This window comes from Geotrypetes seraphini, chromosome 17, assembly GCF_902459505.1.
Source record: "Geotrypetes seraphini chromosome 17, aGeoSer1.1, whole genome shotgun sequence".
NCBI classification, from domain to species: domain Eukaryota; kingdom Metazoa; phylum Chordata; class Amphibia; order Gymnophiona; family Dermophiidae; genus Geotrypetes; species Geotrypetes seraphini.
The window spans coordinates 46,340,678-46,368,616 of record NC_047100.1 but is presented as its reverse complement, the minus strand read 5'-3'; the positions used below and the strand labels follow the sequence as shown (position 1 = coordinate 46,368,616).

General features: G+C 43.3%; 1 protein-coding gene across 2 annotated transcripts in view; it reads left to right on the top strand.

The window, feature by feature from the left end:
• Positions 1–27,939, top strand: part of SEMA3B (semaphorin 3B) — a 251,525-nt gene that overhangs the window by 96,102 nt on the left and 127,484 nt on the right. For both annotated transcript variants that reach the window (XM_033925997.1, XM_033925996.1), the window contains exons 3-4: positions 9,355–9,512; positions 10,694–10,756. In XM_033925997.1, coding sequence (XP_033781888.1) covers positions 9,355–9,512; positions 10,694–10,756 — 221 coding nt within the window. The remainder of the gene's footprint in view (positions 1–9,354; positions 9,513–10,693; positions 10,757–27,939) is intronic.

Here is a 27,939-nt window from a genome sequence, read left to right as displayed (position 1 = left end):
ACTGGCAGACCTGGAGGTGCCAGTATCGTTCAATACAATATACATGTGTGTTAAAAGTGTATGTGTTAAAGGCACGTCTTATGTACGTTCATTAATAGTGTCTTGGTAGGTCTATGGCTGCTGAATGCATGGGAGCTGGAAGTTAAAAAATAAAAGGGATTACATTCAGCAGTGTAGGAAAAAAAAGCATATATATCTTGCGTTTTCACATTGGCGTCAATGGAAGCACACTTATGACATGCGCCTATGATGCGCTACACTAAGGCATGCATATGATTGATTCGATGTAACGTTTCCTGGCACATGCACAGCAACTGATTTGTAGGAATTTTCCTGAATCTCATTTGCATGCAAAGTTTTTAAAGCATCACTCGTCGTCTAGAAATTGGCACTACAATGGCTCACAGGATTTTAATGGAGACTTTAGAGCATCGGGGTCTGAGTGGAAAGCAATCCTGTGCAATAGGAATGAGGAACATTCAGGGACATAGCTTCAGGTGGGATCAGTCCCACCCAGCAGCTCTGCATCCTTGATAGTGCTAACATGAGAGGATCAAGCTGCATGAGGGGAGCAAGCTGGATTTGGTCCTGCATCTCCATCCCTTCCCTTATAAATTTTTCTGTTCAATTGTTGCCAGCAGCAGCTGCAATTCCTAGACATTGCCAGCGACCAACCCGAAAGCCTCCTCTCTGCAGCAGACCGCCCCTACTGATGCAACTTCCTCTTTTAGTCTGAGCAATATGCAGCAGAAGGGAGGCTTCTGGGTTAGTCACAGCAGTGCCTGGAAGTTGCTGCCACTGCCAGCAACCCTTGAACAGAAAAATATGTGAAGGGAGGGAGATTCAGGACCAAGCTCAGCTTGCTCACCTCGTGTCTCGTTCTTGGACAGAGAAATTTGTGAAGAAAGGGAACAAGGATCAGACTGGCAGAGAATGCATGGGAGGGAAGGAAAGAGGTGCTACATATAGGGGAGATAAGAAAGAGGATTAATTGCTGGACATTGGATGGGGTGGAGGGAGAGATGCTGCGTGGGGTGTAGGGGAAAAGAGAGGGAGAATTGCTGAATGTGTGGTGGGAGGGAAAGATGCTGCACAAGGGGGGAGGAGAAACAAGAAAGGGAGAAATGTTGGACATGGGGTGGAAAGGAGGAAGGGAGAGATGCTCCATGGAGGAGGAAGAAAGAGATGTTGGAACCAGGATGAAAGGAAGAGAGAGAGAAACTTGGGAGAATGGGAGATAAACAGAAGTGAAGAGAGGTTGGACATGAGGGTGAGGAGAGGAAGGGAAAGATATGCATAGGAGGGAGAAGGGGAAAGAGGAAGACTGATCCAGGGATAGAAGGGCGTGAAGGAGATATGGAGGGAGGGAAGAGAGAGGGAGACATGCTGGACCATGAGAGAGGAGGACAAGAGGGAAGAGATAAGGGACAGGAAGATGCCTAGAGGGGAGTGGAAGGGACAGGGAGATATCAGGGTGGGGAGGGTGGGAAAGAGGGAGCAGGTGCTGGGCTAGAAGGGTGGATGGAAGAAGATGCAGGAAATGATGGAACTATTTGAGAGAGGCTAAACGGAGGTGGCAAGGAAACGAGAGAAGGATAGTGATTAGAGGGTAGAAAATGGGGAGTTGATTAAAGATGAAATGGAAGGAATGAGATGGGGAGTGGGAGAGCTAATAGGTGAGAGAAGGAGATGGAATTTGATAGGTAATTGAAGGATGAGAAGGAAGGTGAAATTTGAGTGATCAGAGAGGCAGTAATGAAAGAGCTAAAAAGGAAAGATCAATATGTCAAAGGTAGGTGTAGTGAGGAAAGAGAAAAGACAAATGGACAGCAGCCACTTGAAGGAGAATTAGCAGAAGACAGGCACAAAAACAGCAAAGAGAAACTGGAACCAACATGATGGAAAAATAAAATGTCCAAGCAACAAAGGAAGAAAGAAAGCATGCTACTGTTTTGAAGGTATTAAATGAAATACATTAGATTTGGGATATGCGCATAGCAGGTGTCTTTGTGTTATGTGTTCTATTTCTCTAGTGCTGCTGCACATGCCACGTTTAACTTCTTGGGGTTCCCATTTCAATTTTAGGGATCCCTTGTTCTGTATTTGGGGAGGGTCTGTCAGTACGATACTGATGGCAAATGGGGAGGCAGGGAAGAGAGAGGATCAGGAGGGCCCCCTCCTTTATTTTATGACCTGGGCCCCAGCATGTCTAACATCCGCCCTGACTCTTGCTGAAGCTCCTTCAAAAGTGGCCAGAATTCCCTTCCACCAAGCTCTTCATTGCGCAGCAGCATCCTTGAGTCCCTGACAACTACGTATGTATGGGGTGCTGACATTGCTAGTTCAGGGACATTGATGCTGCCTGACAATCTTGGCAAGAGGGAGATCTAGCACCTTGAGAGGAAATCTTCAGCTGACAGAGCTGAAGTATTTATATTTATATGAGGTGCCAGGGCAAGGGCAGAGAAAATATTGTGCCTATCCAATTTGGGCTCAGGCCTACCCAAAATTGGCAATCTGGCTATACCACTGACACACGCATGCAAAAGCCCAGGTCTTGGATTTAAATGTCATAGTGAAAATGCCCCTCTAATTGACACTGCAACGCATAAAGGGTCCCTTTTATAAAGCCACGGTAGTGAGTCCTGCGCGGTAAATATGACGCAGCCCATTCAATTCCTGTGGGCCGTGTCGCCTTTGCTGTGCCAGTTCTCTCCACCACAGCTTTGTAAAAGGGTTGCAAAGATAGGACTGACTTTTATAGGGTTCAGTTTGGTCATTTAACTTAGGTGGTTAAATGCTGAACATTGGCACTTAACTGCAAAATTTAAAATTAATCTGAAAACGCATCTTTTTACCTTTGCTTTCAATTTGGGTTAGTGCTGTTTAGTTTTACAATTGCAGCAATCACAATCATTTATAAGTAGCAATTGATTTCCATTTAGAACTAGGAGCTGAATTAGATTTTGCCAATTTAGTATAATTGTGTAATGTAGGTTGTAATTTTCTGATATTTATTTTTTTTTCTGACTAGTGTGGTATGATTGCAATGTTTCTTTGAGTGTTCTCTCCTATTTTAATTGATGTTTTCTTCTCATTTCCTTTATAACTGTGTAAATTGCTGAGAATGATTTGGTTGTACCATAATCTGGCAATTCATCAAATCTTAACTAAACATAAACAAAAGAGCTAACTCCGCCCATGAACCACCCACAAAATAGTTGGCATTCATTTTAGGTGTCTGTGGTTATACTGAGCAGCACTAACCAGTTAATTCCTGCAAAATATCTGCAGAGTGCAAAGTTACTTACCTGTAACGGGAGTTCTCCGTGGACAGCAGGATAAGTCAGCCACACTTTTGGTGACGTCATCTACGTTCCCAATTTGGATTTGCTGTCTCAGAGCTCAGGTGAGGCTTTTGGGAGCATGTGCAGGTAGCCCTATATATAGCTGTGCTGGCCCTCACTAATCCAGTTTAGTCTATCTGCCCTTCCCAACGGCCGGATCACAGCTCTCCAAAAAAAACCCCCAAAAAACCACAGTGAAACAAGGAGAAAAGAATGGCAGAAGAAAAGAAAACTGAAAAGATGGCAGAAAAACCCGGTTTTAAAAAATGCCCGGACTGCAACAGAAAAATGAGCTCCACGGACCACCACGAGGTGTGTCCCCGTTGCCTAGGGGAGGCTCACCACATGGCCGCCTGCCCTCAATGCCTGAAGATGTCCCCGAGAGCCAGCAAGAACCGGCTTCACACCCTAAAGAACCCAGGAGAAGATCACTGCAAAAACAAGAACTCCCCAACAATGGGACCGCGGAAAATCCAGCCAGCAAACCGGCATCTGCACACCCGATGCCGCTAAGACTCTCCCCGGGCTCCCAACTTGTAGCCACCGCACTCCAACTCACCTCAGGCCTCCAAATGACCAGCAAACTTGGAGCAGACTGCATCCTTAGTGCCTCCCCTTCGACCGCTCAGCAGACCGGATCGACCACGGGGGCTGAAACAACAGCGGCAGCGGCTGAGGGTCTCCTATCCCCTCCGCCTGCCCCCCTGGCCGCGCCGATGCTTGATTCTGCCGATACAGCACGGCGCTATGCTGCTTGCAGCCCGAAGCCAACGGCTGCCTCGACATCATCTCCCGATGACGTCAGCCCGCCGGGATCCGCCCCCTTAAAGAAACAGCAGCACCAAAAGGCAATACAGCCAGAAAACAGTGCTGCTTCAAGCATGGCCTCTGACTCCACCCACTTAAAGGGCCAGGACACCAGAACAAGCAAGCACCACCACAACCAGACCTGCAAGGAGGGGAAAAGAAGGAAGCAATACCAGGCAACTTCATCTTCCTCCTCTTCCTCCTTCTCCTCTGCCTCCTCAACTCCACCAAGAAGAAGACACAGCCACGGGGCCAGAAGCAGGGGCAGATTGCGCCAAATGGAAGATTGCCCTCACACAACCAACAGGGCTCTCACCACCCAGCCACACCAACCTGTCGCCATCACTACAGAACTCCAACAGCTGTTTGACCTCCTCAACAGGTTCATCTCACAGCACCTAGCAGAGCAAAGGACGCAAAGTCAAAGCCCGGCGCCAACCACAGAACAATGGCTGCCAACACAATTGGCGAGAAGACAGGTAGCAGAGTCGGCCGTTGGGATGGGCAGATAGACTAAACTGCACAGCTATATATAGGGCTACTTGCATATGCTCAGATGAGGCTCCCAAAAGTCTCACCTGAGCTCTGGGAGAGCAATTCCGAATTGGGAATGTAGATGACGTCACCAAAAGTGGGGCTGACTTATACTGCTTGTCCATGGAGAACTCCAAATGCTTGTTTTTCAGATATACCTGTATACACACACAGGGAAGACATATATATATATATATATATATATATATATATATATATATATATATGTCTTCCCTGTGTGTGTATACAGGTATATATTTATCTGGTTGCCTGTGAGTGGGAGGGTATATATGAGTATATCCCTCTCCCTCCCACTCACAGGCAACCAGATAAATATATACCTGTATACACACATATATATATATGTATACTCATATATATATATATATATGTATACTCATATATATATATATATATATATATATATATATATATATACGAGTATATCCCTCTCCCTCCCACTCACAGGCAACCAGATAAACATAAGCAAAAATTTTCATACACATGAATATTAGGGACAAAAAGAGGGACTGAAAAGAGTTCCAAGTTCCAAGCCAAGTTACCCAGTTCCAGGCTGGAGACTTTTGGCCAGTCCCAGTTTTGAACTGCCAAGGGTAAACCATCCCAAAGAGTGCGATTTTCTACACCAAGGATTGATATTGAAGGCCAAAGAATTAGATTTTTCAGACAGTACATCCACGGTATAAATCCAAAATGTTTTAAATGTAGTGTTGCTTTACAAATGAATCAAATAATTTAGAAAGATTAACCTCTTCCTTTACTAACGCGTAGCGCAGGTTTTAGCGTTGGCAGCGACAGTAATGCTCTGACGCTCATAGAAGGAGGAGGAAAATCTCTGAGTTCATTTAGAAAACTTGTTTTCTCAGGCATTTCTATGAATTAAAACAGAAATTGTAGACATTGTTTAGGGTTTTGAATATTGTATGTCTTGAAGAGTAGTGTGTTTTAATGTTATAGCCACTCTATGTTGTATGTTGTAAACTGCTTAGATTTGTAAATTTACAGTTGTGATCCGGACTGGTCTGTCTGGTCACTCTGCTCTAGTCTGCAGCCACCTCCAGTTCAGGCTTACTGAGGATTGGGCCAGAGGCCAGCATTTCTCCCCTTGAATGTTACCTGCAGGAGCCAGAACTCTAAAGAAATACTCAGATATCATACTTAAAATAAAAAGGGCTAAAACAGTCAAAGATTCTTCCTCAAGAGCCCTTGAGGGGATTTCCAATAACGCAAAAATGGAGTCTCTTGGTTTTTCCTAAGGTTTTTTTCAGCATTCACCAACTTCCCGAGTCCCACCCAAGACCTTCCGAGCATCAGTTCTTTCCTTCCAAAGAATATATGCAAAATAATTCTAGGTCTTAGGGAATTAGATCAGGTCCTTAGAGCAGGATGAGATGCTCCTGCCACCTCTCACGTAACTTCCTTGACTTGCTATTACCACCCGCTGGTAGAGTGTTGGACTCTCACCTTAATGAGAGTTATGACATCACAATAGTCATCCCACTAACCAATTTCACACCAGAGTTTCTTACCTCACTCTCAAATATACTCACTCAGATTGAACGCTGGATGTTATCCTACAAACTAAAACTAAATCCCGACAAAACAAAATTCTTACTAGCCACCCCCAACGACAAAATCAAAGACACCACAATTCAAGTGAAAGGATCTACTTTCCCCCTTGAACAAACCTTAAAAATACTGGGAGTCACACTAGATAAACATTTATCCCTGGAGAAACACACAGACATCACAGTTAGGAAATGCATCGTGGTGCTATGGAAACTCCGCACCATTAAAAAATACTTTGACGAGACCTCATTCCACCTGCTAGTACAATCCTCCATCCTTAGCATACTGGATTACTGCAATATTATTTACTTGAGCTCCACGAAGAAAACCATTAGAAGACTCAAAATGATCCAGAACACTGCGGTCCGCCTCATATTCGGCCTGAAAAAATGGGAACATGTCACCCCTTTCTACCACAAACTTCATTGGTTACCCTTTGAATCCAGAGTCCTATTCAAATTCGCCTGCTTCTGCTATAAAACAGTATTTGGCCTATCCCCAAGCTACTTAAACCCTCACTTCTATCTGAATCACATAAACAAGCACTCCCGCAGAATTCAGCTCTTCGCCTTCCCCTCCCTAAAACTATGTCACTACAAAAGATTCCTTGATAAAACTTTTGCCTTCCAGGCTGCCAAACTGAACCCATGGCTAGCCCAAATTGTCCTTGAGGCCCCCACCTACCTCGGGTTTAGAAAATCTCTCAAAACTCACCTATTCCATGGACAAGACACCTAACACCCCTCTCCAATGAACAACAATCTCCTCCTGCCCCCTTCCACCTCTCTTTTCCCAACCTACCCCCCCACCCCCCCTGACCTACCCCCCCCTCTCTCTCCTAACTTCATCTACCTCCTTGCTCCTAATATTGTTCAATTGTTTTCGAACCACTTGTAATTTTTTTGTTAATCTAATGTAAACCGCCTAGAACTCCTTGGGTATGGCGGTATACAAAAATAAAGTTATTATTATTATTATTATTATTAATAGTAACAGGGACCTATCAAGACCTAGCCTCAGACCTAAGTTACCTTTGTACAGGTTTAAAAATGTTTTTTATATATATACATGTATAAGTAATTTCTTCTGGGAATGCCTTGTCTCCTGTGGTGGGGCATACAACCCATCACAGCAGTATATAAGAAATTTTTAAATAAATAAATTAAATGATATTGCCTTTTCTTTGGAGCCTCTGAAAGGTTATAGACAAAGTGGGAGCAATTTGGGTAATTTTTTTAGGTGAAAATTGTCTTCCTCAGAGTATTAAAAGTATGTACATTGGGCAAGGGGAAGCAGTAGGCAGAAAAGTGTGCTCAAATTTCTTTCTATTGGTTGGACCACTTGGGCCCTGATTCACTAAAGATAGCGATTTTAAAACAGCAATTGATTCACTATCTTTTTTGCATGCAAATGATTTGAATTCCTGCGGGTACGAGGACAAATTTGTCTCCGTGTCATTCTCTATTTTGCACCGCTGTATCCTACAACAGTGTGGGATCTGTAGTACCCCCATCCTGTCCATTGAAATCAGTGCTGCAAGTCCCATAATGCACCAGGATGGTCAGAAATCCTAGACTGTCCCAAAATCTCTGGCCTGGAAGTGGGTAACTTGACATCTCTGCTGCTGTTCTTGCTGTCTCCATTTGCTTTGCTTGTAGCCCAATTTTTCATTTAATCACCTTTTACCTCTCTGTATTATTTACATAAATTTACATAAATAATTCATGGAGAGTTCTGTAACTGGACTTTAATACTGTGAAATATTTAATCAGCCTTAGATCAGATTTATCTCATACAAGTGGTTATTTTCAAACTATGCATTTGGGGACAAAGTCCATGTGTACATTTTACTTGCAGACTCTGAGAATCTCAGAGTCCCAGAGCTGGGAGGGTCTCTCAAGAGCATCTTGCTAAATCAACGCTTCTCAAACAGTGTGTTCCCAAGAGAAGGGAGGTGTATCACAAAAATATTTGGTGCAGACAGCAAACCTGTGTTTCATTTACAAACATCACTACTGGCAAGCTGGGAAGACCAGCAATCTTGAGTGTCGGGATCTTGAAATCCCAGTGAATTTCTATTTCCTTTTCCCCACTACCACCAATAATAACTGCTGCGGGTCTACTGTTTGCTACACTTTTCCCTCCAAATTTATGGGTTTAAAACTCGCAAATTTGGTTATTTGCAATTTTTTCCCAGACCTTACCTGGTGGTCTAACGGTGATGCGGGGCAGGAGCGATCTTCCTACGCTCCTACCCTGAGCAGAGCCGTCATAAAAAATGGCTGCCATGAATTCCTGTTGTGGTCTCGTGAGTTCTTGCAGCAACCTCGCTAGTTCCCAAGGTCACCATGAGAACTCGCGGTAGCCATTCAGCTAGCGGCTCTCCTCTTGGCAGGAGCGAAGGAAGATCGCTTCTTCTCCGGTTCACCACTGGACCACCAGAGATTTAAAAGATACGCTGGAGAGGTGAGAGGGAGGCAAAAAGTTTTTAGAGTTGGCTGGGACAGGAGGTGGGCGGGATCCCTCCTATACCGGCCCACCGCTGGGCCACCAGGCATTTAAAAGTTACACTGGAGAGGCGGGAGGGAGGTAAAAGTTCTTAGGCAGGGAGGGGAGCTAGGTGTAGAGCCTGGCAAGTGATAGAGTGAGGGGGGGCACTGGATGCAGAGCAAGGCACTGCACTTGAATATTAACACCCCCCCCCCCCAGTTTATATTCAAGTCATCCTTTTTCTCCTCCTTTTTGGGGAGAAAAAAGTTACCTCGGTTTATATTCAGGTCGGTTTATATCTGAGCATATATGGTAATATGCATCTCAGAGTCCTGGTGGAAGGAGGATCATCAATGGGACACTGTGTTACCGGGATACAAATTATATCGCAATAATAGAGTAGATCAAATTGGAGGGGGGGTTGCACTGTATGTTAAAGAGGGAATTGAATCAAAAGAAACATTCCACATGACATCCTTATGGAGAGAAATTCCAAGTGTAAAGGGAAGGAATGTTCAGATAGGGCTGTACTACTTATCTGTACTTCTTCCATGCCTAAAGAAATTTTTGCTCTCCTTTTTCACAGAGTTACAGGTGTCTCATGGATTGCAGACTTATGAACTGGAGCATTCCTGCTGCTATGATGCCCTTTTGCTAGATGAAGAACGAGGACGGCTCTTTGTGGGTGGCAAGAATCACTTAATCTCCTTGAGTTTGGACAATATTAGCAAACAGGACCGCAAGGTGAGGAAGACAGTTCTTCTGTATTATATTTAGAAGGAAGACTTCTTAATAAATATCCAGGCTGCCTATTACATTATGAGCCATCAAATTTTACCACCTGCCTCTCCTCAATCTTTCCCTCTTCTTCTTGCACCCCCCTTGTTTCATTGCATGAAAGCTAATCAAACAAGTGGAGAAAGCATGTAAAACATGGCTCATGGAATTCTTTCCAACCCTTCCGTGCATCTCTGTGGAAAGGGTAACTGGGCAGTTTGCAGGCAGGAGGTTAGTAGTTGTAGGAGGGAGGGCAATTTGCAGAGTGATGGTGCAGTTGCGGCAGAGGGCTGAGCTGGGAGTTTATAGAGCAGGGGTAGGGAACCCCGGTCCTCGAGAGCCGTATTCCAGTCCTGCAGATGTGGCCTCGAGGAGCTCGAGGAAGGAAATAGGAGGTTCATCTGGGGGTGGGATGGGGCAGGGCCAGGTGTCCTCTTTTTTAAAGAGAAAATCTGGTAAAAATAAACCCCTGCAATTGCCCTACCATTCACAAACACTACCCTCAGCAACTGCCCCACCACCGTGTAAACTGCCCCTCTCAAAACTGTCCCACCACAGTGCAAACTGCCACATCCCCCCAAAATACATCCCTTCCAACTGCCCCTTCACCTGGCAAACTGACCCTACTGACAAGAACTACTCTCTATATCAGGGGTAGGGAACTCTGGTCCTCGAGAGCCGTATTCCAGTTGGGTTTTCAGGATTTCCCCAATGAATGTGCATTGAAAGCACATAGATCTCATGCATATTCATTGGGAAAATCCTGAAAACCCGACTGGATTGCGGCCCTCAAGGAGGGACTTTGAGACCCCTGGTCTATAGTGACTTAGCAAGAGGGAATGCCTCCGTGGTGTCTAGCTTCTTCATGTGTTCTAGAGAAGGACATTTTAGAAGGGATAAGGTGGAAAATGATTATTTTGGTAATTAAATTGTGTGGATTGTGACCACATTCAAGAGTAGTGAGAGCTGTAGCAGGTGAGGACTGAGGTATATGTGGCAGTCGTACTACTGAGATAGCAGGGGATACTGCAGGACAGGAGCTGGACAGAGCTGTAAGTTAAGATTAGAAGATTAGAGCTAATAAACAGAAACAAAATACATAGTTTTGCCCCCAAATCTTTTTCTGACTATTGTTTGTCTTGTTGCAGATTTACTGGCCAGCACCTGTGGAATGGAGAGAGGAGTGCAACTGGGCCGGAAAGGACATCAATGTAAGTGAGGGAATTCTACCCTCACTGTTTTCTTTCGTTTCTGGGTTGGTTTGGGGCACAGAGAGGATTATTTTTGGCTATGAAAACTGGTCTGCCTCTAACCCAGACATAGGCAACTCCGGTCATCCAATCGAGTTTTCAGGATTTTCCCAATGACTATGCATTGAAAGCAGTGCATACAAATAGATCTCATGCATAGTCATTGGGGAAATCTTGAAAACCTGATTGGATTCCGGCCCTCGAGGACTGGAGTTACCCATGTCTGCTCTAACCACTTCTGCAAAGTAGGACAATGCAGTGAAGGCAGCTAGAAGGAACCAAGGAGTCCAAGAGATGCAACATCTCACTTAAAGTTATTGGGTTTTTAAAAATATTCTACAATTCTATGCAGATTACAAATTATTCAGGTACTCGAGCATTATTCCCTAACTGTCCCAGTGGGCTCCCACTCTATCTAATGTACTTGGGGCAATGGGGATTAAGTGACTTGCCCAGGGGTCACAAGGAGCAATGCGGGATTCAAACCCACAACCTCAGGGTGCCGAGACTGTAGCTCTAACCACTGCACCACACACTCTCAGTTCTTTAAACCATGAAAATGATCCATGATCCTGTCAAAGGCACGTAGCCTTATCTATATCTTGAACTAGAGAACTTGATATGAAGCTATAGGGCAGTAGAGTCAAAAACAACATCATGGAAAAGATGATAAACTGACCATAGGTCATAGGGCAGAGATTTACACCGTATCCATGAGATGATTTTTACTGGCATAGAAACGTTTTAAGGGGAGGGAGTAAAGAATATCCATCGAAGGGGTGGATATTCCGCAACACCTATCTGCATAGAATCGCTTACATAAATAAATGCCACTCATTTTCAGTGGCATTATCTGAATAACTCTCTGCATCAGGTTGAAGCCCAAGTGGAATTGGAAGTTATCCACTAAGTTAGAACAGCAAAATAGCTGGGTACCGGTGCTGAATATTGGCATTGATACCCAGATAACTTCTACCAACTTTCTCTGGATATTCAGTGCCAGAAATTGGGTACAGCTTGTTGCTAAATATTTAAACACCGTGGTCAATCCTGAATGCGGTGTTTAAATGTCATCTCGGATGTGTACTAGAGAAGGACATTTTAGAAGGGATAAGGTGGAAAATGGTTATTTTAGGCAAAGAAATGGGGCATCTCCCTTTTAAAAATAAAGATTTACTTCTTGTGAGCCCACGGATTACTCAGTTCCTCCAAGAGGATGAGTGTTGCCTCTGGAGACAGATGCCTTATTCACCTTTGTTGTCTGCAATGAGGTGGTGGAGGAGACGGGAAGACTGGATGCAATGACTGTTAAGAAAAATAACATAACTCAATACGACTTGTACAAAAAACTAATTTTTTTTCTTTGCAACTCCTCATAGATTAGCTGAAGAAAATCTTGATGTAAAAGGCGTAATTTATCCCATAGAATCCACTATAAAAATCTTAGGAGTTCAGTTACATCGGAACAAGTAGATTAAATTGTGCACAAGGGTTTCTGCGCTCTTTGGAAATTTCATTCTTATCAGATCATATTTTGACATGACAGCATTTCAGCTGTTGGTGTGGTCTTTAGTTTTATCAGATATAGATTATTGTAATATAATTATGTTGTCTGGTACCCAGAAGCACCTTCGAAGGCTCCGCACGTTACATCTGATTTTCAATTTAAGAAGATCAGATTATATTACATCCTACTTTATGTAAATTACATTGGTTACCAGTGGAGGAAAGTATTATGTTTAATTTGGGTTGTTTTCATTATAAGGCACTTCACGGTTTGCTGCCTTGTTATTTCCTGGATTATTTTGTATTTAACAATTCTCTTCGCAAAATCTGCCATTCTTTGTCTTTCCCCCGGCCAGAGGATGCATTTTTAAGAAATTTCAGGGTAGATTGCTTTCTTACCAGGCAATAAGCTGGGAATCAGAAATTCATTCTTTTTTTTTTTTTTTAATTAAATTATACATCTTATCTCCAATTTAGAAAATTTCTTAAAACCTACTTGTTTAAGAAATTTTTACATGTATAGCTTTTAAATATTCATTTATGATTGCTGAATTATTAATTGTGTGAGATATACTTGTAGTTCACTGTACATGAATAGTTTATTTTATTGTTTGTTCCTTGCATATAACACATTAAGCCTGATTCTATAAATGGCTCCTAACTGTGTCTAACATGCAAGCACTAGTAGACGTGGTTGTCAATCAACCGCTAGGCCCCGCTTATAAAATCACACATAGTGGTGCCTAGGCGTGGTTAGGTGTGGCTAGTTGTCCCTGTGTGGGCGCCAGTACAGTAATTTACCAGCGCTAACTACAAAGCCTACCGACACCCAAGTCAACCGCACCTATTCTCCACCCCTAACCATGTCTACTTTTCAGGTAGGTGTTGTTGGAGGGAATCTTCACTTAGGCGTTACTATATGCCATGTGGATATCTGGGCGCAATCTAAATTGGCAATTAAAAAATTGTTTATTAATGGCGTGGTTAATTTCCACGCCATTTAACCCATTAAAAAAACAATTCAATTGTGTGCAAATTTCCCCCTCCCCTTTTTGCTAAACCGTGATAGCGGTTATTAGCGCAGGGAACCACGCTGAATGCTCTGCGCTGCTCCCAATGCTCATAGAGTTCCTATGAGCGTCAGGAGTGGCGTGGAGCATTCAGCGCGGCTCCCTGTGCTAATAACCACTATCATGGTTTAGTGAAAGGAAGGGTTAGTTAGGCATGGCTAGGTGTGCGTGATAAGGCACCTAGCAGCATCTTATAGAATCAGACCCATCGAGTTTTATATGCCATATTGGATCTACGGTACAGACTGATTTACAATAGAGCGTTTTAGCGGTGGCCGGTGAAATGAATGCTACGATGCTCATAGGAATTGAATGAGCGTCAGAGCATTACCTCTCCGGCCAGCGTTAAAATGCTCTGCTGCAACTTGATATAAGGGGGCCTAAATAAAAACAGAGTTATATTACATAATAGATACATACAGTCTAGCCAACTTTATCTCAAACGCCCTTTCTTACCAAACTTTTAGGAAGTCAATCAAAACTTATCTCTCTGACAAATTTCTCTTGACTCCATTTCTACCATGATGTACTTCTAAAACACTTCCAGGAAAAATTGATTAATCTTACCATGTTAATATAATTTTGAAAGTTCTTTGTAATATCGCTGTCTCTATACAGTCTCTTCCTCTGTAAACTGCTCTGAACTGTTTGTGGTATTGCGGTATATAAAAATAAAGTTATTAGTATTATTAATCACATTACATCATAAAAGCACATATTAAGTAGTCAAAAAGTTCATGAAAAATACTATATTTGCTGAATAACCAGTGTTTTAACAATTTGAGGAATAGTATTAGTCGCACCTAATTCCATAAAGGTACAATTGCATAAAGTAAAACATTTTTAAAATGATGATGTGAGCCTTAATATACATGGAGAAGGTACAACTAGTTTATTAATATAGTAAGACTTAGCCGTGGTAGAGGTTTCTATTGTGGCCTGGGATGCTAAATGCTCCGATGCTCATAGAATTCCTATGAGCATTGAGCTCTCCGGGCCGCAGTAGAAACCTCTACCATGGCTTAGTAAAAGAAGGGGTTAGGTTGCAGCGTGACAGATGAGGAAAAGTAACTAGAACTAATACCATGCAAAACCTTAAAATAAACTCTGGCATTTACAGGTAACCAATGCAGAGATTTAAGTAGATGTGTAATATTATCAAATGAAGTTTTATATAAAATTAATCTAGCTGCAGTATTTGGAAGAGGATCTTGAAAACCATGGTGGGACTCTAATACAACCTTGTTCTGCTATTATCATGGCTTATATCAAACGGTTACTGTAATTCTCCACACCCTGTTCCTCTAATTGACAGACCTCGAAACATTGGACAAAGGCTTCTCTTCATGACCTTTGCCCTTTAAATCATAAGAACATAAGAATAGCTTTACTAGGTCAGACCAATGATCCATCTAGCCCACTATCCCGTCTTCACGGAGGCCAATCCAAGTCGTAAGTACCTGGCAAAAACCCAAATAGTAGGAGCATTCCATGCTACCGATCCTAGGCCAAAGCTCATAGTCTTGCTGGGTATGCATGGGTGTTAGTTTTGGGAGTGACGCTAGATAGAGAAACGTGACACGTGTATAAAGAACCCACCAACATATTTTGATGGAAGAGTTAAATATCGTATATTCTTGAATATAAAGAGAGATTTTGAGGCCATAAAAATGACCCAAAAATGGGGGGTCTCGGTTTATTTTTGGGTCCACCTTAAATCCTGGTGGTCCAATGTTGTGATGAGCCAATCTGAAATGGGGGTGATTATTCCCTCTCCCGAGGTGAGGTTGTTGGATTCTGACCCGGCTCTCAGCCGGCTGTAGAATTACCGTGCACCCTTTCCTTCCCTCCCTCAGAAAAGCAGTGTAGGACTCCCCTGGGCCAACTTTAATCACTGGTGGTCCAACAGGGTGAATCAGGGCAGAGCAGTCCTCTTACACTCCTGCCCGCACAGTATCGCTGAAAAAAATGGCTGCCGCAAGTTCCCACAGAAATTCGCGAGACTGACTCACCCTGCTGGACCACCAGTGATTAAGGTAATAATAATAATAATTTATTTTTTTATATTCCGCCAAAGCCATGATAGTTTGAGGCGGTTTACAATAAGAGGTGCTGGACAAACAGTGAAGTGGTACAATACAGTGAAGTGGTACAATACAAAATCATCATATTTGAGGTACGGTGATACATTATAAGCTAATTAGGTTACAATCTATTGAACAAATTTGTTTTTATTGCTTTTCTAAAATTGAAGTAGGATGAGGAATGCATGATAATGTTACCCAGCCAGTCATTCCATTTACCTGCCTGGGAGGCAAGAGTTCTGTCCAGCAGTCTTTTAAGGATGGGAAGGAGAACATGTGAATTCTGCGTGTGGGCCTAATAGGACTGTCCAGATTAAATTGAGAAACCAGGTACGTAGGGGCCAGGCCAAAAATTGATTTATAACAAAGGCAGAAAAACTTGAACAAAACTCGTGCTTCCATGAGGCAGCCAGTGAAGTTTCTGGTAGTAGGGGCTAACGTGTTCCCATTTTCTCAGCCCAAAAATCAGACGAACTGCTGAATTTTGAATGATTTGGAGTCTTTGGAGAGTTTTTTTGAAGGTTCCCAAATAAATGATGTTACAGTAGTCAAGTGTGCTAAGAATGGAAGATTGAACCAGTAAGCGGAATTACTGTGTCAAAATATTTTCTGATGGTTCTGAGTTTCCATAATATCGAGAAGCATTTCCTAACCAGTAAATCTGTGTGTATATTTAGGGTAAGGTGGCGGTCCAGAGTCACTCCCAGGATTTTTAAGGAATCTTCAACAGGGAAGGCCTGACCATTCACCAAAATTGTTGAGCCTTTAATTTTGTCATTTGGGCTTGCTAAGAAAAATTTGGTTTTGTTCGAGTTGAGTTTTAGTTTGAATTCAGTCATCCATAATCCGATCTGTTTCAGGATGAATGTCAGATGATTGTTTGTTTCTGATGAAAGGGATGTAAGAGGGATGACAGTAGTGATATCGTCTGCATAGATGTAGAATTTGACTTTTATGCTTTGCAATAAGTTCCCTAGTGAGGCGAGATAAATGTTAAACAATGTTGGGGATAGGGGAGAGCCCTGCGGCACTCCGCAAGAGTTTACACAGCTGCTGGATTGTTTATTATCACTATAGACTTGATAAGCTCGTTTAGTCAAAAAACCCTGAAACCATTTTAACACATTACCTGAAAGGCCAATTGACTCCAAACACTCAATCAGAATGGCATGATCGACCAAATCGAAGGCACTGCTTAAGTCTAATTGCAGAACTAGAGCACTTTTACTTTGACTAAATAGGCTATGAAGGAAATCTAGCATAAGAACATAAAGAACATAAGAACATAAGAGCTGCCATCTCCGGATCAGACCTTCGGTCCATCAAGTCCGGCGATCCGCACACGCGGAGGCCCTGCCAGGTGTACACCTGGTGTAATTTATAGTCCACCATATCTTTATATGCCTCTCTTAAGGAGATATGCATCTAGTTTGCTCTTGAAGCCTAGGACGGTCGATTCCGCAATAATCTCCTCTGGGAGGGCATTCCAGGCGTCAACCACTCTCTGAGTGAAGCAGAACCTCCTGACATTAGTCCTGAACCTGTCCCCCCTTAGCTTCATTACATGTCCTCTAGTCCGTGTCAAATTGGACAATGTAAATAATCTTCTCTGCTCTATTTTGTCGATTCCTTTCAGTATTTTGAAGGTCTCGATCATATCCCCACGCAGTCTCCTTTTCTCAAGGGAGAACAATCCTAGTGTTATAAGTCTATCCTCGTATTCCAGTTTCTCCATACCCTTCACCAGTTTTGTTGCTCGTCTCTGCACCCTCTCCAGCAGTTTTATATCCTTCTTTAGGTAGGGAGACCAATGTTGGACGCAGTATTCCAAGTGTGGTCTGACCATTGCCCTAAAAAGCGGCATTATAACTTTCTCCGATCTACTCGAGATTCCTTTCTTTATCATGCCCAACATTCTATTTGCCTTCTTTGCCGCTGCCGCACATTGTGCCGACGGCTTCAGGGTCCTATCTATCAGTACACCCAGGTCCTTTTCTTGTTCACTCTTCCCCAGAGTTGCACCTGACATTGTATACTCGTATTCCTTATTCTTATTGCCTAAATGCATTACCTTGCATTTCTCCACATTGAACTTCATCTGCCATTTCTCCGCCCATGTTTCTAACCGACACAAGTCGCTCTGGAGTTCCTCTCTATCCTCCTGCGATCTGATTGCCCGGCATAGTTTTGTATCGTCTGCAAACTTGATGATCTCACTGGATGTTCCTTCCTCCAGGTCATTGATATAAATATTAAAAAGGATCGGCCCAAGTACCGAGCCCTGGGGTACACCACTAGTCACTTTCTCCCAGTCGGAGAACTTCCCATTTATGCCCACTCTCTGCTTTCGGTTTTCCAGCCATTTGCCTATCCATCTTTGTATATCTCCCTCTATGCCATGGCTTTGTAGTTTCCTGAGAAGTCTTTCGTGTGGAACTTTGTCGAACGCTTTCTGGAGGTCCAAGTATATTATGTCCACTGGCTTCCCACTATCAATTTGCTCGTTTACGGTCTCAAAAAATTGGAGTAAATTCGTCAAACATGATTTCCCTTTCCTGAATCCATGTTGACTGGGTTTCATCAAGTCGTGTGCGTCCAAGTGCCGGACTATGCTATCCTTGATCAGTGCTTCAACCATCTTGCCGGGGACCGACGTAAGACTCACAGGCCTATAGTTGCCTGGTTCCCCTCTCGATCCTTTTTTGAAAATTGGCGTGACGTTCGCTATCCTCCAGTCGTCCGGTATCTGTCCAGTTCTGATTGTCAGGTTTGCAAGTTTTTGCAATAACTCTCCGATTTCAACCTTCAATTCCTTTAAGACTCTCGGGTGAATTCCATCCGGTCCAGGGGATTTGTCACTTTTAAGTTTGTCGATCTGATAGTATATCTGGTCTAAGTCCACTTCAACTGTGGTGAGGCTGTCTTCTATTTCTCCTGCAAACACTTTCTCCGCTTCAGGTATTGTTGAGGTGTCCTCCTTCGTAAAGACGGACGCAAAGAAGGAATTTAGTTTGTCTGCGATTTGTTTATCTTCCTTGATGTACCCTTTTCTTCCCTGGTCGTCCAGGGGTCCCACTGCCTCTTTTGCAGGTTTTTTCCCTTTCACGTATCTAAAGAAGGGCTTGAAGTTTTTGGCCTCCTGGGCTATTTTTTCCTCATATTCCTGTTTGGCATCCCTCACCGCCTTGTGACATTTCTTCTGATCATCTTTATGTTTGTTCCAAGCTTCGGTTGTCTTTATGCATTTCCATTTTTTGAAAGAGTCCTTCTTTTCTTTTATGGCTTCCTTCACCTGTATGGTAAGCCATGCCGGTTCTCTTTTGCTCTTTGTTCTCCGATCTTTGGAAATCCTCGGAATGTAGAGATCTTGTGCTTCTGTGATAGTATTTTTCAGTAGGGACCATGCCTGATCTACCGTTTCAAGTTTGTCCACCATCTTCTCGAGTCGTTTTTCTACCATGGCTCTCATGCGATTGTATTTACCCTTTTTAAAGTTTAAGGTGGTGGTTAAGGTTTTGGCATGTTTCCCTTTCCCGATGTCAAGTTTAAAGTTGATTACATTGTGATCACTCGTTCCCAGTGGAACCATGACTTCCACTTCTGTTATCGGTCCCGTGAGGCCATTTAGGACCAAGTCCAAGGTGGCGTTGCCTCTTGTCGGCTCTTTTACCATTTGTTCCAGGAAGCAATCCCCTAGCACCTCCAGGAACTTGGCCTCCTTGCCGCAGTTGGAGGTTGCTAGTTTCCAGTCTATCCCTGGGAAATTGAAGTCTCCCAATATAATTACATTGCCTGTCTTGCATTCTTGTTTGATTTCCTCCATCATTTCTGAGTCAGTTTCCTCCGCCTGTCCTGGGAGACGATAGTAAAGGCCAATTTTCGTATCTGCGCCATATTGACCAGGAATTTTGATCCAGAGTGACTCAATCTTCTCTTTCATTTCTGTTGTAACCATTTCAACAGAATCTATTCCCTCCTTAACATATAGAGCAATACCTCCACCTTTCTGCCCTACTCGATCTCTTCTATACAGTTTGTATCCCTGTAGTACTGTGTCCCATTTGTTTTCTTCATTCCACCATGTTTCTGTTATGCCAATGATATCCAATATGTCATGTCTTGCTATTGTCTCTAGTTCCCCCATTTTATTACCTAGACTTCTAGCATTCGTATACATACATCTAAGTTCCCTTCGTGTTACCTTTTTGGACCTTCTACTCTTGGCCGTCCCTATAGTTTCAATTACGGTATCCTTTACTGCTCCTGTGTTATCACCCTTGTTTGCTGTGTGGTCGTCCCCTCCTGTGTCTGAGTTGTCCCTTCCTGCTTTTTCTCCCTTATTGGCTGTGAGGTCGTCTTCTCTTGTGTAGGAGTAGTAGTCCTTGGCTTCTTCGTCGGGGCATCCTGCTATCCGTGCCATCGACCGGTGGTCGACTGTCGGCTTTCCCCTATCTTTCAGTTTAAAGCCTTCTCGATTGCCTTCTTCATGTTGCCTGCCAAAACTCTTGCTCCTCCCCTTTTAAGGGGGAGCTTTGGATCGGTGCCTGGCTGACGTCAGAGGGGTGGGCGGAGCTAGCTCTCGCCTCTGCCCCTCACTCTCGCCTGCCCTGCTTCTCCGATTCCTTCCTTCTTCCTCCTTTTCTCCTCTCTCAGCTCCTCTTCGCCTGCCTTCCGACTTGCTTCTGCCTGCCCTGCTTACTGGGCTCTGCTGTTATCGTGCCGTTGGCTCCTCCCCTTTTAAGGGGGAGCTTTGGATCGGTGCCTGGCTGATGTCAGAGGGGTGGGCGGAGCTAGCTCTCGCCTCTGCCCCTCACTCTCGCCTGCCCTGCTTCTCCGATTCCTTCCTTCTTCCTCCTTTTCTCCTCTCTCAGCTCCTCTTCGCCTGCCTTCCGACTTGCTTCTGCCTGCCCTGCTTACTGGGCTCTGCTGTTATCGCGCCGTTGGCTCCTCCCCTTTTAAGGGGGAGCTTTGGATCGGTGCCTGGCTGACGTCAGAGGGGTGGGCGGAGCTAGCTCTCGCCTCTGCCCCTCACTCTCGCCTGCCCTGCTTCTCCGATTCCTTCCTTCTTCCTCCTTTTCTCCTCTCTCAGCTCCTCTTCGCCTGCCTTCCGACTAGCAGTGATTCAATGACTGTTTCGGTACTATACCCCGATCGAAAGCCTGATTGGTTGTCGTGTAGTATGTTGAATTTGTCTAAGAACATTACTAGGTCCTGGTTGACCAAACCTTTCATCAGCTTTACAAATAAGGGAGTGCTTGCAATAGGTCTGTAATTTGATGTCAGCTTTGTGGATTCTTTAGGGTTTTTTACAATTGGGGTAATCAAAATCTGACCTAGATCCTCGGAGAAATGTACCAGTTAATAGTAGAGAGGAAAGCCAATATTTGGTGGGCAGCAGTCTAGTCTGCAGTAGGAATCAGCGTATTTCATGTAAGCTTTGCAGAATTGTTGCCAGGATGGAGTAGTAAAGTTATTTCAGGACATGTCTGCCCTAAGTCCGTCTTTGTATTGAGCAACTGGGTAGGTCCTGAGGTTGGTTGTGGGGACCGTTAATTATCTTTTTATTTTGTTGTTAAAAAACTTGGATGGTGGGGAGTCTAAGGTGGAGCAGGAGGAGGCCTGAGTATCATAAAGCTTGTTGACTAATTCGAAGAGGTTTCTGCTATTCGTGTTAGGTGAGCCTATTTTTTGGGCGTAGAAATTAGTACGTTTCTTTATTATTAGTTTTTTGTATTCTTTTAGTTTTAGTCTCCAATTCAATCTCCCTACACTATCTCCTGATTTCAACCATTGTCTTTCGAGTTTCCGTAACTCCCTTTTCACGTTTCCTAACTCAGCGTCAAACCAGCCTTCCAAATTCTTATTTCTCACTTTTCTTGGTTTGATGGGGGCCATTTCGTTTAGTATCTGTGTACTCATATTAGTCCAAGAATCCACCGAGAAGGAGTCAGAATCTGGGTTAGAGTTTAAGTCGTAGTGTGATCAGAATTCCACTGGATTCACCGGGCCTCTGCTAGTTGTCATTTTCTTATTCCTTTTATTCTTCTTGGGTTTGATTGGTGGGCGTCTTACTTGCCAGCTAATTTGGAAATTGCATAATCGGTGGTCGGACCACAAAGAATCAGTCCAGGTAGCTTGTTTCCAGTAAATCCTGGGATTGACTAGTTCTTTGGAGGAAAAGGATACTAAATCTAATTGGTGGCCTTTTTGATGGGTCTTTTCAGGGGCTGGCACAAAGAAGTTTAGTGAGGAGATGAAGGGGGGGGCAACCGACTTTGCTTGTCTGAGGGAGGGAAGGAGGGAGGGGGCGTGTGGTGATTCTGCAGCAGAGAGAGAGGGAGGGGGCGCACGTTGATTCTACAACAGGGAGGGAGGGAAGGAAGGGGCATACGGTGTTTTTCTACAGTCAGCTGACAGCTGGGACAGGACCCGATACCTCACCTCGTGGAAGAGAGGAGTTACTCCTGTCCCGGTTTGGCTCGCCACACCACTGGACCACCAGGATTTAAGGTGGAACTGGGGAAAGGCCAATGCTAGGTTTAGGAGGGGCAGATGGGTGTACAGCTGAATATAAACCCTCAGTTTATATTTGAGTTAACATTTTTCCCCTAAATAGGGGGGGGGAATGTTATCTTGGTTTATATTCAGATTGGTTTATATTCGAGTATATATGGTAATTCAATTTTGAGGGGTAGTTCCTTAGCTGCAGTAAAATATTGCTGTTTACCTTAGTCAAAAGCAGTATAGTAAGTCTACAATGCAAGTTGTGTCATACTATATTAACCGTGCTTTGTAATACTGTGTTTTACCAAACTATACTTGCCATGCTATGACTCACCATATCATGTTTTATCATATTATGCTTTGTTAGCTCTGTTTTGCCATCTTTTACCATGCTATGTCTGAGAATATAGCACCAAGGTTCCTTGTGACCCTGGGTGAGTCACCTGCTCCCCCATTGCCTCAGGTATATTAAATAGACAGACAGGGAATTATACTTGAATACCTGAATAAATTCATATAAATAAATGTCACCAAACTGTGGGACCTCAAAACTGCAGATTAGTACTTCCACGGTAAATATAAATTTGCCCTGGTGCAGCTGCACAGATGTATAGAAAGTGGCCCCAAATTGGGATTACTGTCTTTTAAAGAGGCAAGTGCAGGGTGAAAGCCCCTACACCAGTCACCTGTGATTATCTTCCCCCCACTCTCAACAAATCCTCCATTCCCAACACCTAAATATGTCATACTCTCTATCTCAACACCTCATATAGGCCCTTTCTCCCCCCACCATTTCTCTTCCCTCCTCATCCCCAGCATCTACCAGTGGTTTCCTGGTGTCTAGTGGTCAGGCAGAAATGATTCCCAATTGCTACTGCCCTATTGGATGCCAAGGTTCATAAGAACACTGATCGACCCATAGTAATAGTCTAAATGTTAAATACAAACTGTGTTATTAATTTGCATTATAATTTATTTATTTGGTTTTATACCCTGTGATCTCAGGAGAGCTCAGAATGAGTTACAAATTTACATACATAGCAAACCCTGCTAAAATATAACATGACAAACATGGCATAGTGTGACAGCATGACGAGCATTGCATGACAACCACAGGATGGCAACTTAGCATGACAGATATAGTCATATATACAAGCTTAACATTGCATAGCATGATAAGTATAGTATTACACGTGTGGCAAACATAGCATGATGACATGCCGTGTATGCTTTTGTATGCTTTACATTTCATTATTTAGCTGGTGCTACAGGGAACTAACATCCATGAGGGCAAGTAGCACACAATGTTGCCATTTAATGCAAAAATAATGCATTATTCTCTTAACGCTAATTAGTAACTCCTTACCTTAGTCTCACTTTGCTCTGCCACTCCAGCACTGGCCCCCTTCATAAATCAAGTTCAATCACTCCAATAACAGGATGAATAGTGGAGGGGGAGCTTTGTTTTCATTATGGTGGGGAAAGGTGAACCAGACACTGAATGACCTTAGCCATAGCTATGTGAAACTCGGGAAGGTGTTTACTTTGTTTAGGGTCCAGCTGGAGGTAGGGAGACTGGGAATGCTTTTAACAGGTGATCTGTCTTATATCCTGACCTGCCTTCAGGATATAGGTAAGAATGAGAAGGTGAGTTTGCCTTGGCCTCTGATCCTTTTAAGGGATGTTATTAGCGCTGCTTTCCTTGACATGAATAATGACTCTTGTGAAGTCTGGTGTGGTGAACAGGATTTTGTGTTTACAAAAAAAAAAGTTTCTAAACTGTTCATGGGCTGTTTGCTCAGTAATTTCAACCCTGACTCTTTGGAAGGGCAAGAATGCTCTTTCCTTAAGGTCAAAATGTAAATCCTTATTTATCCATTGCTGAGTTGGGCTGCACTTTCCACAGTGGTGGCTCACACATAGGCATGGTAGATCACAAAAATAGAGAAGGGAAATGACAAAGGAAGATGGAAAGGTCCAGATGGGACAGCAGAATGTAGAGCCAACTTAATCATTAGGCAAACTAGGCAGCAGTTGAGTTTGAAGAAACTCAACTGCTGCCTAGTTTGCCTAATGATTAAGTTGGCTGGAAAAAGCCAGTTTAGGCAAGCAAAACAGCCATACAAGGTCAAAAAAACCATCAGTATGCAAGGAGGATGGGAAATTTTCAAACAGCCCAAGCACCTGATAAATAGCTTTTAGAAATTGCCCTCACTGGGGGTCATTTCATGAAAGATCTTTTGCATGTAAATCCCGTTTTTCAAGTGTTAAAGGGTCCCTTATAAAATTACCCCATGGATTACATGTGCAAAAAAAGTCACTAAATCCAAATCAGCCTCGTTCATCACAGCCTCTAGATCCAAATCCTTATTTCCCATACTATAGGCATTAGTATATTATGCTTTCCAAACATTGTCCCTTTTTCTAATGTGTGTAGAGGTATTTAATGATTCATGTACCTGAGGGTTTATTATTAACTGCGTTTTTGAGAAGAGATTCACCCAAAGTGGTTTACAATACATTGAATAGTAATCAGATGCCCCTAAGTATGTTCTCTATCTGTCCTGGCAGACTCGAAATCTAACTGTGGTATCTGGGGCAATGGAGGGTTAAGCAATTTGCCCAGAATTAGAGGAAGCATTCTGGGATTGAACTCAACAACCTCAGGTGTCGAGGCAGAAACTCTAACCACTAGGCCACTCCTCTCCTCTTATATACTTACCTGGGGGCTTTGATCACCAAGTTCCAATGATTCTGTTTTAAAGCTCTCTTCAGTAGGTTGGCCAGTTTGCTGCTGAAGACACTTCTCTTCTTGGATAGATGCACACTATCCCTTGAAAAATTATCCCATGGTTCAAAAAGTCAAAACACTTTCGACAATATCATCTACACAGCTAGGCATTGATCTCCAGAATCTCTGTTTTGGCCATGATCTACACACCTATCTACTTCACGTTCTGTCCCAGAGCCACAAAGTTACTTTTGATACATTTAGCTGAGTAGCATTGGATAATAGTCATTAGGCTCTCTGTAACTCTTGAATTATGGCACCAGACAGACAGCACACCTCCTGGAACATCATGTCTAGTCTGCATATGGAGACCTCTGTACCCTTCAGAAGGGAATCACCAACCACCACTATCATTTGCCTCCTAGTGGTCATGAATCCAGCAACTTTGGGGATTTTGAGCTTCAGTTCTTGCTCTCCCTGTATGCTCTCACCTCCTCCACTTCCAGGGCTGCATAACGGTTCTTCAGTTAAGAACATAAGAATTGCCGCTGCTGGGTCAGTCCATTGTGCCCAGCAGTTCGCTCAGGCGGCGGTCCTTAGGTCAATGAACACTGCTCTGAGTCTAGCCGTACCAGCTTACGTTCTGGTTCAGCAGGAACTTGTCTAACCCTGACTTTGGAAGGGCAATGGAGTCATGATATTGATCCTGCAGGGTTTCATAATCTGAGTCCAGCTGTCCTTCCTCAGCATGGCCTCTTCTTCTCCACTGCTGGAAATCTTTGATGCCTCATGAAGCAATTTACCAACGTTCCTCTTATTCTCACAAATGCTTCTTAGTCTTGCCACCTCCTCTCTCAGTTCCTCCACTTCCTTCATGAGGGATTCATGCTGAAGACATCTTACACAAGGAACCAGCCCCTGTCCATGGATAACATTTTGGGCTTGATTCTCAAAACAGCATTCCGATTGTAGGCAGTGGTAGGCGTCCTACCACCATCTAGAACCAATCGGGATGCATGTTGGGTTTTTTTTTTAAATTGATGCAGCAAACAACGTAGGCGTCTGACTTGCACCTATGGTAGTGCTTAGACATGCTTATGAACTTTTGCCGTTGAAAATGTTGATGCACGACTGATGTGAATACAGTTAGTACTTTATTTGGTAATTATTGTATGGATAATATTAGGGTTGATAAGATTTTCTGATTTGAGGAATAATGACAATATTTGTATGAGTTTGAAGAGTCCCCTGAAGCATTTGATCTGTTTTCTTTCACTTGAGATACTTCATCATTTACTTTGTTGCCAAATGAGTTACCTCCAAAGAGCATCTGCTAAATGATCATATGATCATTAGGGCCATCTCTAAGGCCTGAGGTGCAAAGCCATGTGATCCTTCTGGCAGCTACGGACCAACTGCTACCCTTGAAGTGATGTCATAGATGCCATAAGTATTCTTTATGAGATGAAAAGTGTTTTTTTCAAACACCTTGAGGGTATTGTTTAGCAGTTTTGAATTATGTGGAGGAATGGTATCCAGAATCTTGTAAAGGTGGAAATTTTGATAATGAAAGATTTTGCAATTGATGTGCTTTAATTCTGGATGCTAGCATGGTTCCTGAGTAAACTTTTCTGCCCACAGTGTCTAGTGTTTTTGAGCTTTTGCCTGGTGGATAAAAAGCATAAGATTTTGAAACTTTGGACTTCTAGAACTACATATTGATGTGGTAAGTGTGGTTTTTATGCGCTGGAACAGATTGGACTTTGTTTGTGCTGTGCAGGTGTTTGGATGTATAGTAGGTAGAACGGGATATGGATTTTGGCATATTGTACTCTTTGGAGTACAGAGCGATTAGGCACAGCACTTGGTCCTATAGGGGTATCAATTGCTTTCATCCTAGCTTCAAAATCCTTTCTATTCATAGATGTAATCTCTGCACTGGCTTTGAGGACAAAGGTGAAGATGGAGGTGGATTCTCAGGAGGAATCTTCTGAAGAAATGGCTGCAGTTGAGTTGGTGGGTGGATATTGCCAGCCTATATGGGATAGAGTAGGGCTAATATCTACAGTGCCAGAGAAGGAGATTTTAGCATGGGAGAAACAGTGAACGTAGGTGACTGAGAGAGTAGAGAAGAATGACTATCAGCTGGACATAGAGAGGGTTACCGAAGTACTTGCTGAAAGAACTGTACAAGAGGGGGAATGTTTGGATGAAGTGGAGATTTTGTTGCTGTTGGAGCTTTATTATTCTGCTGATTCTGAGAAATGTTTTTGGTTTTGAGACCCTTTAGGTTAAAAAACAAAATGGAGATTATCTAAAGTAACAACAAAAGAAATTGACCTTGTTCACTCCACAAAAGGCACATACATATGTTTCTAGAGGTTTCAGCCCTAGATGTATTTATGTGGATGACGTGTTTGTTTAATAAAGCCATCATCTTGGACATTGATTCTCCACAATTTTTTGCCTTTTAATTAACTTTTTTCACTAATTTTACTTTTTCATTTCAATTTTCGTGTTGTCTTTGAGATCGATAATTATCCTACTCTTAGGCTTCTCCTTTCTCTTGTCATTCTAATTTATTCAACTGCAAACCGAGTCGAGCTCCTTTGGGAGATGACCCGGTATATAAACTGAAGATTAGATTAAAGTAACAGGATTTCCCACTTCAATAACAATAATACACAAAGAAATTAAAATTAAACCCAAATATGTCCTAAAAAAATAATAAAAATAGTGCTCGGTAAATCAACACCAGTTTCCACCGGCAGTGGTATATAGTAAGCAGTGTTATACCTTACATCAACGCACCCTCCCTGCCTCCTAAAGTATCCCAGATGTATCAAGTAATAGCATCTATAGCGATTCTTCAAAAAAATCTCACAGGGAGGCTGCAAGCGTTGGTAAATGTAGTTTTCCGTTGTGGGGTAATCCCAACGTGCAAAGTTCATGATCATGTGTTCCAGCGTAGCAAGAGTGGGAGGTGCCCCCCTCCCCCCGCCGTGTGTGCTCCCCTTCTCTTTCCTTCTGCTTGAGCAGCATCTCCAACTTGCTACCTGCGCTGGCTCTGGCTCTCCCTCTGATATTACTTGCTAGTCGCGGGACCCAGAAGTAACGGCAGAGGGGAGCACCTAGGCCAGCACGAGCCGCAGGTTGGCGCTGCTGCTTGCACCCAGACGGTGCCCGGGGCATTCCAGGGCCCTCAGATCGTCCGATCAAAGATCTCTATTATACCAGAAGCACTGTCTT